The sequence below is a fragment of the Bison bison genome, unplaced genomic scaffold, assembly GCF_000754665.1.
Source record: "Bison bison bison isolate TAMUID 2011002044 unplaced genomic scaffold, Bison_UMD1.0 scf7180017864322, whole genome shotgun sequence".
Classification (NCBI taxonomy): domain Eukaryota; kingdom Metazoa; phylum Chordata; class Mammalia; order Artiodactyla; family Bovidae; genus Bison; species Bison bison.
The window spans coordinates 6,876,381-6,895,947 of record NW_011494894.1 but is presented as its reverse complement, the minus strand read 5'-3'; the positions used below and the strand labels follow the sequence as shown (position 1 = coordinate 6,895,947).

At 39.8% G+C, this 19,567-nt stretch overlaps 1 protein-coding gene across 1 annotated transcript in view; it reads left to right on the top strand.

Annotated features, from left to right (window-relative positions):
* Window positions 1-2,209: 2,209 nt before the first annotated feature.
* TSEN15 (TSEN15 tRNA splicing endonuclease subunit) overlaps window positions 2,210-19,567 on the top strand; it is a 29,802-nt gene continuing 12,444 nt past the window's right edge. The window contains exons 1-3 of the mRNA XM_010853092.1: window positions 2,210-2,610; window positions 5,997-6,078; window positions 6,348-6,483. Coding sequence (XP_010851394.1) covers window positions 2,485-2,610; window positions 5,997-6,078; window positions 6,348-6,483 — 344 coding nt within the window. The 5' untranslated portion in view covers window positions 2,210-2,484. The remainder of the gene's footprint in view (window positions 2,611-5,996; window positions 6,079-6,347; window positions 6,484-19,567) is intronic.

Below are 19,567 nucleotides of genomic sequence, written 5' to 3'. Positions count from 1 at the left end.
TCACTTTCATGCATTGGAGGAGGAAATGGCAACCCACTCCAGTGTTCTTGCCTGGAGAATCCCAGGGACGGGGGAGCCTGGTGGGCTGCCGTCTATAGGGTTGCACAGAGTCAGACACGACTGAAGCAACTTAGCAGCAGCAGTAGCAGCAGGGCAATTTATGAATCTTCATGTGTGGTTTCACATCACAGGATACACTTCTCTCTATACATAATGCATTTTTTAATGCATTCAGGCTTTTTATCTGGCTTTCAAGTTTGACTTCAGCATGGACTTCACTGTGTCTATATTACCTGGTGATCATTTAGTATTCTGTACCTGTAAATTTCTTTCATCAAACTTGGGGAATTATTAACTTCTTCATTTTTTTCTATTCCATTCTCTTTCTTTTCTCCTTTTAGTATTTCATTTACATATATGTTGGATTATCTGATATTACGTAGCAGTTCTCTGAGCTCTGTTTATTTTTTTAAAAAATCATCTTCTCTTTGATGTTCACTTTGGATGATGTCTTGGATGATTGCTTCAATTCATTTATTTTTTCCTCTGTAATTTCCATCTGGCTGTTAAATCCACCCAGTGAATTTTGTATTTCTGAAATTTTAATTTTTAGCTTCAGAATTTCTATTTGATCCTTTTTTTCATTTTCTCTGGTGAGGTTTGTTTGTTTGTTTGTCTCCTGAGAGTTTTATTCACTGAAAACATGTTGTGTTTTACTTCACTGAGGATAGTTATAATAGTTACTTTAAAGTTTTCATCTGTCAATCTCAACATCTGATTCATCTCAGGGTCAGATTCCAGAAAATGTGACCCACTTTCTTGATTTTCATATGTCACTAATTTTGAATTGTATCTTGGACTTTATGAATGATGAACTGTGGATGTTCTGGATTGCATTATTTTGCTATGATGAGTATTATTTTCTTTGCATTAGCAGGTGATTCTCTTGACTAAATTTAAACCATAAACTCTCTTTCTTGGGGGACAACTTTAGTCTCAGTTCAGATCTTTTGTTTTTAACTGAACTGCTGGGATTTTGTTTCAGGTGGTTCAGGATCTGTTCAGAGATGAAAGCAGAGTTAGGGGATCCTCTCTCTCTGGCTCCTACCCTTTGGGGATTTCTTGATGTCTTCAGCTTTCAAAGTTTCCTGGCTTCACTTTTTTGCTTCTCCAGATAAGAAAAACAGAGTTTTCCCGCATATGCCCCTGCTGCTGAAGAACCTGCCTCCCAGACTGTACTTTATTGTTGTTCTTCAGTCGCTAAGTCCTGTCGGACCCTTTGCAACCCAACGGACTGCAGCACACCGGGCTTCCCTGTCCTCCACTATCTCCCAGAGTTTGCTCAAACTCATGTCCATTGTGTTGGTGATGCTATCTAACCAACTCATCCTCTGCCGCCCTCTTCTCCTTTTGCCTTCAATCCTTCCCAGCATCCGGGTCTTTTCCAGTGAGTTGGCTCTTCTGCATTCAGCTCAAGCTAAGTCCAAGAAAAGGGAAACCTTCCTTGTGGTGCTTCATTGCCCTCCAAGCAAGCTTGCCCTCCTGACTAGGATCAGGGTGCTTCTGTTTGCATTCCAGAGTATTCTGGAATACCTATTTTTGTATTATGTCCTTTTAGGTATTTGTCCTAATATCTATTTTCTATTTTTGTATTATGTCCAATTTTTATAGATGTTTTATTCTGGGGTATAGCCTCAGTCTGTCATATTTGGAAGCAGAAGTTCTATCCCTGTCTGGCACTTTGACTCTTGAGAGTCATCTCTTGCCTTGGTTAATTAAGGCAATACCTCCTAAGCAGTCCCTGCTTCCACCCTTGACCCCTAAGATCTAGTCTCAGCACTTCAGGCAGAGGGACGCAGAAAACATAACGGGAACTTCTAGCGTACCCCTATTTCATTCACAGTAAATCCATAAGTGCTTAAAATGTCCTACACGTCCTGTCTGAAACTGCCCAGCCTTGACTTCCACGTCACATGCTTATGCTGGTTTGCATCCTACTTTTCTAACCACTTGTGTTTACATTCAACAACTCGTGTTTACTCTTGTTCCTCTACTCCTAAACGGTTCGTTCACCCTAAAAATGTGGTTCTTGAAATTCCGGTCTCTCTCCTTTCCGCTTTCTTTGGAGATCTCATCCACTTCCACACTTTGAGCTGACACGTCAGGGCAAAGAGGCCTTAAGGAGCCCCCATTTTCTCAATAGAGTTGTAAACGGCGCTGATGTAAGGAGAATTAAGAGCTTCTGATCCTTCTCCACGCTAGCATCCACCCAGATCTGAATAAGCTCGGACGGAAACGGGAGGGCGTTCGCTCAGGTTAAAGTTATGCTGGTCTGAAGGTGGGGCTGATTCTCCCAGCACCTGAGCTCTCCCGCGCCGGCGCAACACACGACGCGGAGGCGGAACCCAGACGCGAGAGTCTCAGCTTCTGGCCGGGCGCGGAGAGCACGGCGCGGTGCACCACGGGCGCGCCGCACGGCCGGGCATGGAGGAGCGCGGCGAGTCCCAGCCGACCGCGGGCTGCGGCGATGTGCTCCCGGGCGACGATCGCGGCGGCGGCAGCGCCCACCCGTGGGCCCCCGAGGACGCCTGGATGGGCACGCATCCTAAGGTCAGCAGGCGCGAGAGGAGCGGGGCGCCTTGTCCAGGCCTGTACCCAAGGCGGGACCCCCGGGCCGTGCTCCTCCTTGGGTTCTTGACTTCCCACCCAATGGGATCGCAGAGTTTCCCTCGAACCTCACGGAAAGGGGATTCTTTTTGCTCATGGCCCGCTGCAGGCAACATTGTTTTTGTTTGTTTCAATGAGTTAAACTATTGTTCTGACACCGCCCCCTCCCGCCTCGCCTCCCTCGAACCGTTCTTAACTGGAGGGAACATCGTTAACTATATAGCCTCTGGAGCCAGATTGCAGCCGCACCATTAATCCGAGTTTTACTGTTTAGGGCCGTTCTTGGAGATGGTCTCATTTAATCCTCATAGTAAACAAGCGGAACAGTTTGTGGGCCTTGAGTAAGCTGTAGTAGTCTACTATGGTCAAGGTTTTAGGCACAGTCCTCGTTTGCCTCTGTTGGCAAATTGCTGCCTTTTACCAGCTACGGCCCAAGCAATGAATGGACAGTGAATGGATATGAGTTTTGCAGGAATCTCAGGGAGTAAGTACTTTGGTCTAGTTGTTTGAATAGAATCGCATTCTTCTGCTGGAGAGCAGTATTTCATAGATAATCATCTACAAACATCCCAGAAAAGGAAAAATTTGAAGATCTTTTCATCTTCTCTTGCTTGATTTTATCCTTCTGCTCTGATCCCCTTACACCCTCTCAGGGTTAGGAAAAACAAACGATAACATGGAGATATTATTCAGTGCCATCAAAGAACCAAAATATGGAGAAGGAGCATGGTGGTCAGGAGCATGAATTCAGACTGCCTGAGTTTGCATCCTGGTTCTGTCATCAGCTTTGTGATTTTTCTTTTTATTTGGGGGGGGGGGAAATGTTTTATCTCATTGTTCCTCAGTTTTCTCTTCTGTAAAATGGAGATAAGAATAGTACTAACCTTATCGGGTTGTTAGAGGATTAAGTCAGTTAATATTAGTAAAGCACAACGTACAGTAGCCACTACCTAAATATTTAAAGTAAAACACCAGTAATAAGTTTTAAAAGCTACTTCTAGATTTGATGTTACTATTTAATTTTCATACTTGCAGGGTTTTTTTTTTTTCTTTAAAGTCAAACGCTCTATAGGCTCGAACCATCAAATCTTTTCTTTGGTTTTTCTTCTTGAAGGATCTAATTGATCTTAAAAAAAAGAAAAGACATTAATTGTTTGATTTTCAGTTCTGCATTTGCCATCATTCAGTTTGAAAATTACTTCAGTTCAGTTGCTCAGTCGTGTCTGACTCTTTGTGACCCCATGAATGGCAGCACACCAGGCCTCCCTGTCCATCACCAACTCCCAGAGTTTACCCAAACTCATATGCATCGAGTTGGAGATGCCATCCAGCCATCTCATCCCCTGTCATCCCCTTCTCCTCCTGCCCCCAATCCCTCCCAGCATCAGGGTCTTTTCCAGTGAATCAGCTCTTCACATGAGGTGGCCAAAGTATTAGGAGTTTCAGCTTCAGCTTCAGCAACACCCAGGTCTGATCTCCTTTAGAATGGACTGGTTGGATCTCCTTGCAGTCCAAGGGACTCTCAAGAGTCTTCTCCAACACCACAGTTCAAAAGCATCAATTCTTTGGCACTCAGCTTTCTTCACAGTCCATCTCTCACATCCATACATGATCACTGGAAGAACCATAGCCTTGACTAGACGGACTTTGTTGGCAAAGTAATGTCTCTGCTTTTGAATATGCTATCTAGGTTGGTCATAACTTTCCTTCCAAGGAGTAAGCATCTTTTAATTTCATGGCTGCAGTCACCATTGGCAGTGATTTTGGAGCCCCCCAAAATAAAGTCTGTCACTGTTTCCACTGTTTCCCCATCTATTTCCCATGAAGTGATGGGACCAGATGCCATGATCTTCGTTTTCTGAATGTTGAGCTTTAAGCCAACTATTTCACTCTCCTCTTTCACTTTCATCAAGAGACTTTTTAGTTCCTCTTCACTTTCTGCCATAAGGGTGGTGTCATCTGCATATCTGAGGTTATTGATATTTCTCCTGGCAATCTTGATTCCAGCTTGTGCTTCCAGCCCAGCGTTTCTCATGATGTACTCTGCGTAGAAGTTAAATAAGCAGGGTGACAATATACAGCCTTGACGTACTCCTTTTCCTATTTGGAACCAGTCTGTTGTTCCATGTCCAGTTCTAACTGTTGCTTCCTGACTTGCACATAGGTTTCTCAGGAGGCAGGTCAGGTGGTCTGGTATTCCCATCTCTTTCAGAAATTTCCACCGTTTGTTCTGATCCACACAGTCAAAGGCTTTGGCATAGTCAACTTAGGTCAATCCAATAACATAGGATCAGATTTATCATCCTTAAAGACCACTTTGGTTATGTAATTCTCATATTTAGAGAATTTGCCGAAGGGTAAAATTCACACTTTTACCCTGGCCATCAAGACCTCGGCCCTGGTCCCCGGTTGCCTTTTCAGTGTCATTTCCAAACTCATTTGAGGTTGAGGAGGACAGTTAGTAGCACTCCTCTTTTCCTGCATCTGTACACACTTTGGTGGATGCTGGTGCAAAGTGTGACTTTAGTACACCCAGGTGGGTCTGCAGATGCCTCACCTCTGCATTGACCCTGCTCCCCACCTACCTAGTCATTGACAGAGCTGGAATACCTCAGGCTTCTGCAGGGGCAGGCCCTGAAGAGTGTTCACTCTGTGCTGACCAACAAGTCTGAAAGCTGCAGCAGCTTCCTTGATCCTTTCTTTGAAACTCAACAGTTAATGAATTCCCTACTCTTGAGTGAGCAGGGGTGGGGAGAGAGGCCAGGACTGCGCTTCCAGCACAGCTTCTCCACCGGCAAATGAGACCGGGGAATCAGAGGCTCCCACTAACCTGCCCTGACAAAAGTCCTGTTAAGATGTCTCTACTCCTGGCAGGTAGGTTTCTTTCTAGGCCCTTGAGCCCATGTTGCTTATTTCCACTTTCATGTGATTACTCACACTGTCACTCTTTCTCTGTTTATTCAACTCATACATGTCCTTCAGGGCCCAGCTTGCATCCCACTTCTGCCAGGAAACGTTCACCAACCAAGCCACCTGAGCTCAGCTGCTTTGACCTGTTGTGTCATGTTTTGGTTTTCGTTTTCCATTCACTTGGTTTTTAGTCACTTACTGTAATGCACTATTATTTATCTGCAATTGCAAGTGTGTATGTGTTTACCCTAGCAATCCATAAGTTTTTTTAAGAGATAGGGATCAGGGCTTGATTGCCAAGTAACTCCCACTATACCTTTAAGAGAGTCTTATACATTATCTATTGACTAGTTGTTAATTGAAAGCAAATGCTAAGAGATTCTTCCTTCTCTCTTTGACAATTACATTTTGATTTTCAGTATTTAGAAATGATGGAATTAGATATAGGAGATGCCACCCAAGTTTATATAGCGTTCTTGGTTTACCTGGACCTCATGGAGAGTAAGTAATTTGTTTATTATTGGGGCTACGGTGGGGGAGTGAGGAGTTGGGTCGGGATATAGTGTTTATGCATTTGCTGTTAATTTTGTCAGTGTTGTGATTTCTTTATTCATTAACACTGGGAATTATGAGTAACAGAAAATACTAGAAAGATAAAGGGACATAGCATTATAAGTGATGTTTGCTCAGCTGAGTATTAGGTAGATGTTTAGACCTTTTATCTTTTATTTTTGATAAATATTGTTGTCCATTCGATGATACACTTTCAGGTAAAAGCTGGCATGAAGTAAACTGTGTGGGACTACCAGATCTCCAGCTCATCTGCCTTCTTGGTACTGAGATAGAAGGAGAAGGGTTACAGACTGTGGTACCTACACCCATCAGTGCTTCCCTCAGCCATAACAGGTGGGCAGCTGATTTTGATTTTTGTTTAGCAGGTTAGCTCCTTTCCTGCATAAAGCGCTGCTGCTGCTGCTGCTAAGTCACTTCAGTCGTGTCCAACTCTGCGTGACCTCATAGACGGCAGCCCACCAGGCTCCCCCGTCCCTGGGATTCTCCAGGCAAGAACGCTGCAGTGGGTTGCCATTTCCTTCTCCAATACATGAAAGTGAAGTCACTCAGTCGTGTCCGACTCTTCGCCACCCCATGGACTACAGCCTACCAGGCTCCTCCGTCCGTGGGATTTTCCAGGCAAGAGTACTGGAGTAGGTTGCCATTGCCTTCTCCGGCATAAAGTACTAGAAATCCTTAAATTAGAGGTAGTAATATATTTTAAAGGCTTCCCTGGTAGATCAAGGGTAAAGTATCTGCCTGCAACACAGGAGACACGGGTTCCATCCCTGGGTCAGGAAGATCCTCTGGAGAAGGAAATGGCAACCCACTCCATTATTCTTGCCTGGAAAATCCCATGGACAGAGAGAATCCTGGTAGGCTACAGTCCGTGGGGTCATAAGGAGTCGGACATGACTTAGTGACTAAACAACAGCAACAGTATATTTTAAAAGGAATTTGGGGTATAGGAATCATGGCTTTATTCTTGGTTATTTGAGAACTAAGTTAAATATGAGTGTTGAACAAGTGTTTACTGTAAAATGTTACTGTATTTTTCATGCTCGTTGGGAGTGGTTTCATTTTAGATATTTTTAACTTTATAAAAAGGCATGTCATCTTTTGAGGCTTGCTTTATATTGTTAAGGTTATATTATGGTGTCTTTTGGCTGGGAGGGTGGGCTGCTGTACAGCATTCCATCGTGTGATTATACCTTAGTTTTCACATCTCTCCTGATGATGGAGTGTTGCTCATGTTTGACTTTAGGGGATAGTTTCAAACTATTTTCCAAAGTGGTTGCCTCAGTTTACTTTCCCCTGCATAGTAAATAAGATCTTTGGAAGCTATATGGTCTCTGACATTTAGTATTCTCTGACTTTTAAATTTCTGTCAGTTGAATGGCTTGTCTAATTGTGGTCTTAGTTTGCAGGTCTCTGATATTGAACATTTATTTATATATTTATTATTTCCTCTCTTGAAAATTGCATTTTCACATCCTTTACCTATTGGATTATTTGTAGTTTCCTCATTGACTCCTAGGAGTTCTTTATATATTCTTGATAGTAATCCTTTTGGTTGTGTTTCCCAGCTTTAAAAATCTGTCTTTCAGGTATCTTTTGATGAATAACAGTTTTTAATTTGAATATAATCATATTTATTAATTTTAATAATCAATATCTGTATCAAATATAAGAGCTATTTCCTAAGTAAAGATTTAAAAGAAGTTCACCTGTATTTTCACTAAGTTTTGAAGTTGCCTTTTTTAATGTTATGAGAGGAAGGCTAGGGACCCTGTTTTCAGTTGGATGACCATTTTTCTCTGCGTCCAGTTGCTGAATATTCCCTCCTTTCCTTATTATCTCACTACCATCTTTGTGCAGCTATGCTTTGATTTGTTTCTGGCCTCTCTTTATACTCTATTAGTCAGTATATTTACTCTTATGCCAGTACCAGGTTTTCCCAATTGTTTGCTTTGTAAGAACACCTGGTATCCTGTTAAAAGTCTCCTTTTCTGTTTTTCTTCCTTAGAAGCTGTGGCAGGCAGCTTCTAAGATGGCTTTTTGTAATCCAGCCTTCTGATGGTCACACTTGTGTAATTCCCTTCCCTGGAGTTTGGGCTGGAATCAGTGACTTGCTTTTTTGTTGGGGAATGGGTGTTGTGCACTGAGCAGCTTGTGGGATCTTAGTTCCCCAACCACGATCAAACCCAGGTCCTCGGCAGTGAAAGCATAGAGTCCTAACCCTTGGAGCACCAGGGAATTCCCAGTGACTTAATGTTAATAAATAAAACTTGGCAAAAATGATGAGATGTTACTTCTAAGATCAGATTATAGAAGATGTAAGGCTATTTGGAGTCTTTTGTGTTTCCATACAAATTTGAAAATTTTTTGTTCTAGTTCTGTGAAAAGTTGTTGTTGTTCAGTTGCTGAGTCATATCCAATTTTTGTGACCCCGTGGACTACAGCTTGCCAGGCCCCCTGTCCTTCACTATCCCCCAGAGTTTATTCAGACTTATTTCTATTGAGTTGGTGATGCTATCTAACCATCTCAGCTTCTGCCGCCCCCTTCTTTTGCTTTCACTCTTGGCCAGCATCAGGATCTTTTCCAATGTAAAAAATACTCTTGATAATCTGATAGAGATTGCACTAAATCTATAAATTGCCTTGGATCATATGGTCATTTTAATAGTATTGATTTTTCCTATCCAAGGACATGGTATATTTTTCTTTCTGTCTGTGTCATTTTCGATTTCTTTCATCAGTGTCTTATAGTTTTCAGAGTACAGGTCTTTTGCCTCCTTAGGTAGGTAGGTTTATCCCTTGGTATTCTATTCTTTTTGATGCAATGGTAAATCTTGAGAAAGAAAAATGGAGCGATTCTTGAGTAAATCTTGTGAAATGGAGTAAATCTTAAAAAAGAAGAATGGAGCTGGAGGAATCATGTTCCATGACTTCAGAATATACTACAAAGCTATAGAAATCAAAACAGTATGGTAGTGGCACAAAAGCAGACATGTAGATCAATGGAACAGAGTAGAGAGCCTAGAAATAAACCCATACACTTATGGTCAATTAATCTGCCAAAAAGAAGGCAAGAATATACAATGGAGGAAAGATAATCTCTTTATTAAGTAGTGTTGGGAAAACTGGACAGCTGTATCTATTAATAAAAGAAAGAAATTAGAACATTCTCTAACACTATATACAAAAATAAATTTAAGATGAATTAAAGACCTATGTGTATTATAAAACTCCCAGAAGAAATACATACAGGCCATAATAAATCACAGCACTAGTTTTTGGATCTGTCTCATAGGGTAATGGAAACAAAGGCAAAAATAAGTAAATGGGACCTAATTAAACTTAACTTTTACATAGCAAAGGAAACCATAAACAAAATGAAAAGACAGCCTGTGGAATAAGAGAAAATATTTGTAAGTGTTCAACTGACAAGAGCATATCTATCTATGTGTGTGTGTGTGTATATACACACATATATACATGTGTGTCCAGTCTCTTCAGTCATGTCTGACTCTTTGCAACCCAAAGACTTGAGCCCGCCAGGCTCATCTGTCTGTGGGATTCTCCAGGCAAGAATACTGGAGTGAGTTGCCATGCCCTCGTCCAGGGGATCTTCCCGACCCAGGAACTGAATGCAGTTTCTCCTGTGTCTCCTGCATTGCAGGTGGATTCTTTACCACTGAGCCACTGGGAAAGCCTAACACACACGCACGCACGCACACACACACACACACACACACACACACACACACGCTGTATACCTGAAACATTGTAAATCAATGATACTTTGGGGAAAAAAAACAGTGGCTTCTCTTGGGCACTCTCTCTCTGACTTGTTTGTTCTGAGGTAAGCCAGCTGTGCTGTGAACTGTCCTAGAGAAGGGCTGAACATTGAGGAGTGAAAGTAACGAGTAATGGAGCCAAGTTTCTTGCGAGATGGGGAGGGGAGGATTCAGGAGACAAGTTAAAGAGATTAATCCTGAGCTGGAAGAGGAGCACCTGAACCTCTGAGGCTATGGGGCAGGTAGAAAGGACAGATAAAGACATAGGTGTATTTGAGTGGGTATATAAGTAGGGAAGAGGGCTTGGAGCTGTTGTTCAGTCACTGAGTCATGTCCAACTCTTTGTGACCCTATGAACTGCAGCATGCCAGGCTCCTCTGTCCTCCAGTATCTCCCAGAGTTTGCTCAGATTCATGTCCATTGAGTCAGTGATGCTATCTAACCATCTCATCCTCTGCTGCCCTCTTCTCCTTTGCCTTCAGTTTTTCTCGGCGTCAGGGTCTTTTCTAGTAAGTCAGCTCTTCGCATCAAGTGGCCAAAGTACTGGAGCTTCAGCTTTAGCATCAGTCCTTCCAGTGAATATTCAGGGTTGGCTTTCTTTAGGATTGATTGGTTTGATCTCTTTGCAGTCCAGGGGATTCTCAAGAGTCCAGAACCATAATTCGAAAGGGAAGAAGGCAGAGCACCTTAAATTCCAACATGAAGCACTTTGATGAATATCTGCTTTTTTCCTAATTCTCTATGAATGCATAGAGAATTAATACATATTGATTTAGGAGAAGGACTGTGGACTAAAGCCAGAAGACCTGGATTCTGGTCTTGGTGCAGATTTTTGTTTGATGATTGGAGACACACAATTCTTGAGTTTCACTTTGTCTTTTATTGAAGGTTACAAATTATCAGTAGATAATATATGAGATCCCTTCCAAATCAAAGCTACAATAATTGGTTATTTTTTTCATTGTGTGTATTCCATAAAATTATATTAAGCTAATTTTTAGATTTCTATTAAATATTTTTGATATGTGTGATTTGTTATGAGAATTATCTTTTGATATTTCAGGCTATTTATACTATTCTTTGAGAGGCTTCTTACTGTGAGATTTTTCTGTGTGTTTTGAGAATCAGTACACAACAATTTAACTAGCTTTATTTCCAATAATGCTTCTATCTAAGAGACATAATAATTCACTCCTTCAGATTCTCCCTTTGTGTCTTTAAATTGCTGTAACAATGTCATCCTAGCTAGTATTATTGTTATATTATTTATTTGGACAAGGAACTATCATTTAGAATTAACATATATTTAATCCTAAAAAAGAAAATGAATATAGTCTGTTTGAATCAAAATCATTTCATAAATCTAGAACTATAAATTTGCCTGATTAATTTCTAGTTTTTCCCTAATTGTGATTATTGCTTTTCTAGCTTTTTAAGCTTGTTTTCTTCTTTAAGTAGAACTAGTTGGAAGGTTAAATTAGTAATCCATTTTTGCACTCTTGTGCAAATGAAGCAGAGAGCTTAGTCTGTGTGTCTTATTTTTATATAAATATTCATGATTATATTAGGCAGTGGAATGATAATATAGAAAATGGCACAAATGGGACCCAATACACATTGGATTTATTATGCTTTCTATGGCATAAAATGTTCTCAACTCAGAGAATGCAAATAACCTTTTAAGAAATAAAGATTTGTGTGTTTGATTTCATTCCTCAGTTTTTAACAGGAGTGATATTTTTAGGTAATAGGCAAACTTTAATCTATTTTTACTCCCATGTGTACTTTCTATATAAAATGTTACATATATAACAGTAATGGTGCAGTTTCAGACATTTGTGGTTAATGTAGGAATTTTCCTTCATTAGTAACACAAAGAAAATTATTGACTTTGAATCTCTGGCCGCCTTGCATAGGGAGGAATTTCATTAAGTCCTAAAAGTATTTGGGTAGGAATTTATGAAGGTAACTCACCTTAAAAAAAATGCATTTTTTTTTAAATTTAAGAGAATAAACAGCTCTTTATTTGATAATAAACCATCTATAAAAATAAATCGCTGGGTTCACTTTAAAAATTATTATTGTCAGATAATATTGCTTGGACTTTTTAGTCTTTACCTAGCAAATATTTATTGACTGTTATGTCAGGAGGTGGTCTGTGTTAGAGATACTGTGCTGATCAAGACAGCCTATTTCTTTTTTGAGGCATAATTGATATGCAACATTGTATTAGCCTCAGGTGTACAACATAATGATTTGATATTTGCATATATTGCAAAATAATTACCACAATAAATCTAGTTAAGATTTGTCACTGTATATAATTAGAGTTTTTTTTTTTTTCTTGTGATATGAACCCTTAAGATCTACTTTCTTAGCCACTTTCAAATAATGCAGTATGGTATTATTAACTATAGTCACCATGCTGTACACTGCATACCCATGACTTATTTATTTTACAACTGAAAGTTTATACTTTTTAACTCTTTTCACCTGTTTTACCCACTGCCTCTGGCAACCTCCGATCTGTTTTCTGTGTCTATGAACTTGCGTGTGGGTGTGCAATTCCACATATGCATGTGACCATATGGTATTTAAGACCTTCTCTTGAAAGTAATGTTCTAGCTCTAATTGTTGGCTTGGAAAATAAATTTTATTTCATTTTTTGGTAATTGTTAGATGAGATCTAGGAAAAAAAGTTGTCCTTTGTTCAGAAATTTAATTAACAGTAATTTGGGACCACCTCCACTTAATTTATTGTTAGGTAATTGAATAACAGGTCTTCCCTATTGGCTCAGTGTTAAAGAATCCACCTGCAATGCAAGAGACATGGGTTTGATCCCTGGGTCAGGAAGATCCCCTGGAGAAGGAAATAGCAACCCTCTCCAGTATTTTTGCCTGGGAAATCCCATCGACAGAGGAGCCTGGTGGCCTGCAGTCCATGAGGTCACAAAAGAATCAGACACAACTTAGCAACTAAACGGCAACAACAAATTGAAAAACAGGAGTAGTGGAGTACTGATCAACACTTTACTTAAGGTTGTATCAGAACCCAGAAGGATGTGAAAAGCCTCCTGAAAGTGCAAGAGACCATGTGTTAGCAAGACAAGTGGAAGTAGTGACTGCCTACCTATTATGGAATCTGGTTCAGAGTAGGTGCTTAATGGCATGGGCTAAGGCCATTAATGAACAAATGAATGTCTAGAACTCATGGGAAAAGAGGGATGGGTGGGAAACGAGGGAGGAAGTGTTACATACATCTTCAAGGACATCACTGTTTATACTTTTTGCTGTTACAAATTATACTGTAATGAATATCCATGGAAGTATATCCTAGTTCTCATGTATGAGAGTCTCTCTAAGGTAGAAATCTGGAGGTGAAATGGCTGGGACATACAGCATTTACATCTTCTTCTTTACTGCTTATTAGTAATCTGCTCTCCAGAAGGTTATCAGTGCATAGTCCCACTGACAATATAGAAGTTTCCATAGACTAGGAGAAGAGATTTACTGATGTATAGCTGACAAAGATTCAATCAGAATATGTAAATAACTTGTGTGACTCGAGGGAAAAAGCAATCCAGATAAAAAATATGGGCAAAGAATATGAACAGCAGTTCACAGAAGAGGAATTAATCAGGGAAATACAGATGTAAGATGTGCTTGTTCATGTTTTATCTTAATGATGCAGAAGCTTTTCAGACAGTTTATGATGTTAAATTTGACAGAAGGTAGATCTGGGAGGATGTTTGAACAGGCCTACAGCTAGCTCATGACTGACTTGCTTTGGAGCGAATTAGAAAAAAGGGACTCCCTTGGACATACAGAAAAAGTCTTCACCAGGATTCAGGTTTGGCCAGCTCCATCAACCAGATATCAGACACCCTTGTACCTGGCACCTTTGTGCAAGGCACAGTCTGTACAATATACATGATTCCCTACCCCCGAAGCATGTCTGTTGAGTCCTAGGTTTCCAGAAGGAGCTCTTAAAAATTGCTGCTATGTGGATGGTGTTGTGGAAGGACTTTATGCAGGGGAATGATGCAGTAGCTTATTCCATGTGGTTATAAGAATATTTTGCATTGGTAGAGAATGTTACAGAATTTCAGAGAACCTTCACTTGTTTCATTAGCTCTAGAACCCTTAGTGTGTACAGAGTTCTTGTTTTATCCAAATTTCATATATAAAAAGCTGAGATTAAAAAGATGTTTTTATTTATGCTCTACTGTTTCCAAAGATAATAAAGGATTCAATGAGTTGCACCAGGATCTCCTAGTAGATAACAAAGTCTCATAGCTATCATTCTTCTTACTTTGCTGGTGACTTTAAAATCTTTTATTGGAGAATAAAACCAGATACAGAAAGCAGCACAGTATAAATGCATAGGCTGAGTTACAAAGAGAACATTTTGACCACTTGTAACCACCACCTAGTCAAGAAATAAAACCTTTCCAGCCATCTCAGAACTCCTTCAGTGTGCCCTGTCCTAAGCATAACCTTTGCCTTTCGCATTATTCTTACTTTTAGGATAATAACTTTTATTTTGGTATACTACTGTATGGTGTACTCGTGGTGCATTTTAATGTTTCCCTGTCCTCTGTATTTTCTGCAAATTGGCAGCTGGAATCAGGGCTTTGATTATTGTCATATTAATAAGACCACTATAGCTGGTGGTCTGTTCTTTTACCAGGAGGCATGTAATGCCCTTTTATTTTTTTATATACATTTTAAAATCAATTTCTACAAATAAAGCAGTTCCTTATTTGTATCTCATAAATTTTGCCCATTAAAAAATGGTTTTGGTTATATCCTGTAAAACTCTGTTAATCTGCAGTAGAGATCAACAAGCTATCCATAAAGCTCTAGATAGTAAATATTTTGAGATTTGCTGGCTGTTTGGTCTCTGTTGCAACTCCTTAGCTCTGTCACGTTAGGGGGAAGGCAGCCCTAGACAAATATATAAACAGATGGGTGTGGCTGTGTTCTTATAACTTTATTTAGAAGAACAGAGGGCATCCAGATTGATCCATAGACTAGTGGTTTACCAACTCCTAATGTGTGGGTTCTGCCTCTGTCCTCTTTTCTCACAATTTTTCTGTTAAAGAACCTAGGCTGTTTGACATACATACTCTCCCATAGTATGGGTTTGTCGATTACTCACTCATGGTGCATTTCAGCATGTTTCCCTGTCCTCTGTATTTTCTGCAAATTGGCAGCTGAAACCAGCAGCTTGGTTAGATGCAATTGGATCCCATTAGTAAGACTCTAGCTGGCAGTCCATTCTTTCATCAGGAGACATGTAATGTCTGGTTTCCTCTCTGTGTGATCTTAGTAGCTACTGATGTTTAATGCCTAGCTGTGACTGGTGGTTTTAGCCTGTGTTTTAACTTTTATTTAACCTTTATTGTTGTCCTGACCCATGATTCTAGCCCACTTTCCTTGACCTGCAGTATAGATATACTAGAGCTTTAGTTTATACATTGTTCCCAGGGCCTCTTTGTATTGACTCCTCACTTTGACTCTCACCCAGGAAAGCATAGTAGAATGTGAGTAGGTGAGAATGGCGATATATTATGGGGAATATTAATTTTACATTAAAATATAGCCTGCCAACTTTAAAGCTTTGTTGTTAGAAATAAATTACCACACACTTGTACAATCAACCTGAGCACACCAGCTGTAAATCATTATCCTAGACTGTGTTGCTTAGCTGCTTGATTGTGGTATTTTTTTTCTTATAAATGTTCTGTATCTTCACAAACTTAAAATGGCATTTTTATTACTAGGGAATTTGGGTAGTATACAAAGCCCAGGAGCCGGAGGAGTTGGCAGTTGCCGTGGGTACAATTACATGTTATCCATAAAGGGTACAATGTAGCCAAGGCTTGTTAGCTGTTGCCTTTACTGAAGTCCCAAGTTTTAAAATCTGTTGTTTGTAATACTGGACCACACTCTGTTCATAGTTAATTAAACTTAATTAAGAACTATTTCCCCAGTGATAATAATCTCACCGTAGTCCTTAAAACTATGGTAGTAACTATCTTGCAGCTTGACTACTGAGTGAGAGAGTGGCATATATATTTGAAAAGCTTATTCTTTCCATTATTTATTTTATGGTGTATATGTTTTGGTTGGCCAAAAAGTTAATTCAGGTTTTTTCAATAACATTTAATGGAAAGCCCCCATTGAACTTTTTGGCCAACCAAATTATTTGGTGACTCCTTAAAAGGTAACAGTTCTAGGCAACATATAATGTTATATCTGTCAGTTTCTCAGAATGCCCAGACAGTTTTTGTTTCCATTTCCTACTCATTTTCCCAGAGTTGGCCCCTGTTGGTTTTGTGTATGTAGTTTCTGGCAAGAATACAGACAGATTCCATCACAGACCAAATGTGTGTTTGAATAGCAGTGAGTTAATGCAGTGCTTTGAGCAAAAGTACAGTCTGTGCTCATTGTTTTCTCTAAAGCAATTAATACATAAAATTTGTGTGTGTGTCCTCAGTCCTGTCCAATTCTTTGTGGCCCCGTGGACCACAGGTTCCTCTGTCCATGGAATTTTCCAGTCAAGAATACTGGAGTGGGTTGCCATTTCCTACTCTAGGGTATCTTCCCAACCCAGGGATAGAACATGCGTTTCTTTCTCTTTTTTCCCCCCAAACTTTAAGCTTTTTATTTTGTATTGGAGTATAGCCAATTAACAATGCTGTGGTAGTTTCAGATGAACAGGAAAGGCACTCAGCCGTACATATACATGTATCCATTCTCCCCCAGTCATGACTCTCATCCAGGCTGGCACATAACATTAAGTAGAGTTCCATGTGCTATACAATATTGGGCTTTCCTGGTGGCTCAGGTGGTAAAGAATCCGCCTGCAATGCGGAAGACCTGGGTTCGCTCCCTGGGTCAGGAAGATCCCCTGGAGGGGGGCATGGCAACCCACTCCAGTATTCTTGCCATCCTGACATTGATATTTGTTGAATGTCCCTAAATGAATGAAGTCTATTACAACAAAATTAAGGTAGTTTTATAGTCTTCTGTAATAGTACTAGTATTATGGGTAGTTGTATATGGGAAAATACCTTCCTTAAGAAACTTAGACAAGGACCCATAGCAAATTGTGAGGGGAAAAAAATATTTTTGTGTTTTTTTAGCTGTCAGTTTTGTTTTATTTTTCCTGGTAGTACTTACGTCATCTTCCAATTTCCATATCAATTTAGTTTCTTCAGTAAAACATGAGAGATGTGCTGAAAATTCAAACCCCATTTGCCATATTTTAACCTTATCTGTTTTTATATATATGTTTTTTAAATAAGCCAAGCAGAGAATTTTTTTTAAATAGCCAAGCAGAGTGTTTTTTACAATTATGAGATCCAGGGACAGTTCTCTTTTGTTACAAAGGGCTGTATAGTTCCTTGCTTAGTAATACCAATGCATCATTCATCCTTTTAAACCTGACTAAATTATAAATGACTCTCTTGTCTCAGTGCCAGGGAAGGATAGTGGATAGCTTATGTGAGGATGGAACCTCTCTGATGACCGTTTTATCCCTCCACTTCCGCAAATTAGTGGCGTTTCTTTGGATGTTTGGTGATTGATAACCTCTCTAAAATGGGTACCTTCTACCAGCTTATCTGAAAGGCAGTTTTTCCAAATTTTCTCTTTGTTAGCATCTTCCTGTCTGAACATCACTCTGGAAATTTAGAAAAAAAAAGCCTTTAACATTTCATATACCAGATTGGTCATCTGCTAGTTCAGCAGCCATAAGGCTAAAAGTCTAATAACTTTTGTCATTTGATTTGATCAGAACTCTTTTGGCGAGATCTTTATATAGTTTATGCTTTAAGAGAAGTGAAAAAACTCATTACACATAGAAATGAGTGTCAGAGCCAAAGTTAGACTAGAAATCCTGTGCATTTTAATCTGATGCTCAGCTTATTAAACCATATCAACCTGTTTCCTGCAATGTTGTTGTCAAGGTTTTCAGTGTTTCAAAAGAATACATTCTTCCTAACTGCAGTTCTTTTTACTTTGTCGGAGTTAATGTAGCTTTTAAATATAGTTTTTAAGGCCTGTAAAGAGTAATTTTTCTTTTTTTAAAAGACATAATTATTTTAAAAATATTTTATTAGCTGTTTATGTGTTCTCACAGCAGTAACCCAAATAATAAAAATGGACCAGTTGTTTATTTTTAAATTCATTGTACCCAGTGTTTTTTTGAGGAGAGAGGGAAAAAACCCATATTTTAAAACAAAGATGTGTAGGAAAAATTTAAATTTTATTTATTCTTCTTATACTAAAATAGTATAACTTTCAGTAAAAAATTTTATGAATATCCATAATTATATGTTCTCTTGAAGCATTAAATATGAATATAAATGAATTTTAATGGAATTATAGACCATCTAGAGTCAAAGAAGCATCTTTTTGAGGGGGAAGAATAAAAAGTAAATTGCGTATTGCTGCCTCATATTTTAGGTTGCTTGTTCATTTATTAGGCATCTGTTGTGTGCTGGGTTACCTTTTTGGTTTGTTTATGATTTCCTTTGCTGTGCAAAAACTTTAGAGAATTAGCCTGTGGTTACCAGAGGGGAAGTGTTGTGAGGCGGGATGGTCAGGGAGTTTGGGATTGACATGTACATACTGCTATACTTGGAATATAGCAATTGGATAACCAACAAGGACCTACTGTAAGCATGGGAAACTGCTTGATATTGTGTAACAACCTAAATGGAAAAAGAATTTGAAAAAGAATCAGTTCAGTTCAGTCGCTCAGTCGTGTCCCACTCTTTGCGACCCCATAAATCACAGCACGCCAGGCCTCCCTGTCCATCACCAACTCCTGGAGTTCACTCAAACTCACGTCCATCGAGTCAGTGATGCCATCCAGCCATCTCATCCTCTGTCGTCCCCTTCTCCGCCTGCCCCCAATTCCCCCCAGCATCAGAGTCTTTTCCAATGAGTCAACTCTTCCCGTGAGGTGGCCAAAGTATTGAAGTTTCAGCTTTAGCATCATTCCTTCCAAAGAAATCCCAGGGCTGATCTTCAGAATGGACTGGTTAGATCTCCTTGCAGTCCAAGGGACTCTCAAGAGTCTTCTCCAACACCACAGTTCAAAAGCATCAATTCTTCAGCGCTCAGCCTTCTTCACAGTCCAACTCTCACATCCATACATGACCACTGGAAAAACCATAGCCTCGACTAGACGGACCTTTGTTGGCAAAGTAATGTCTCTGCTTTTTAATATGCTGTCTAGGTTGGTCATAACTTTCCTTCCAAGGAGTAAGCTAATTTCATGGCTGCAGTCACTGTCTGCAGTGATTTTGGAGCCCAGAAAAATAAAGTCTGACACTGTTTCCACTGTTTCCCCATCTATTTCCCATGAAGTGATGGGACCAGATGCCATGATCTTTGTTTTCTGAATGTTGAGCTTTAAGCCAACTTTTTCACTCTCCACTTTCACCTTCATCAAGAGGCTTTGTAGTTCCTCTTCACTTTCTGCCAGAAGGGTGGTGTCATCTGCATATCTGAGGTTATTGATATTTCTCCTGGCAATCTTGATTCCAGCCTGTGCTTCTTCCAGCCCAGCATTTCTCATGATGTACTCTGCATAGAAGTTAAATAAGCAGGATGACAATATG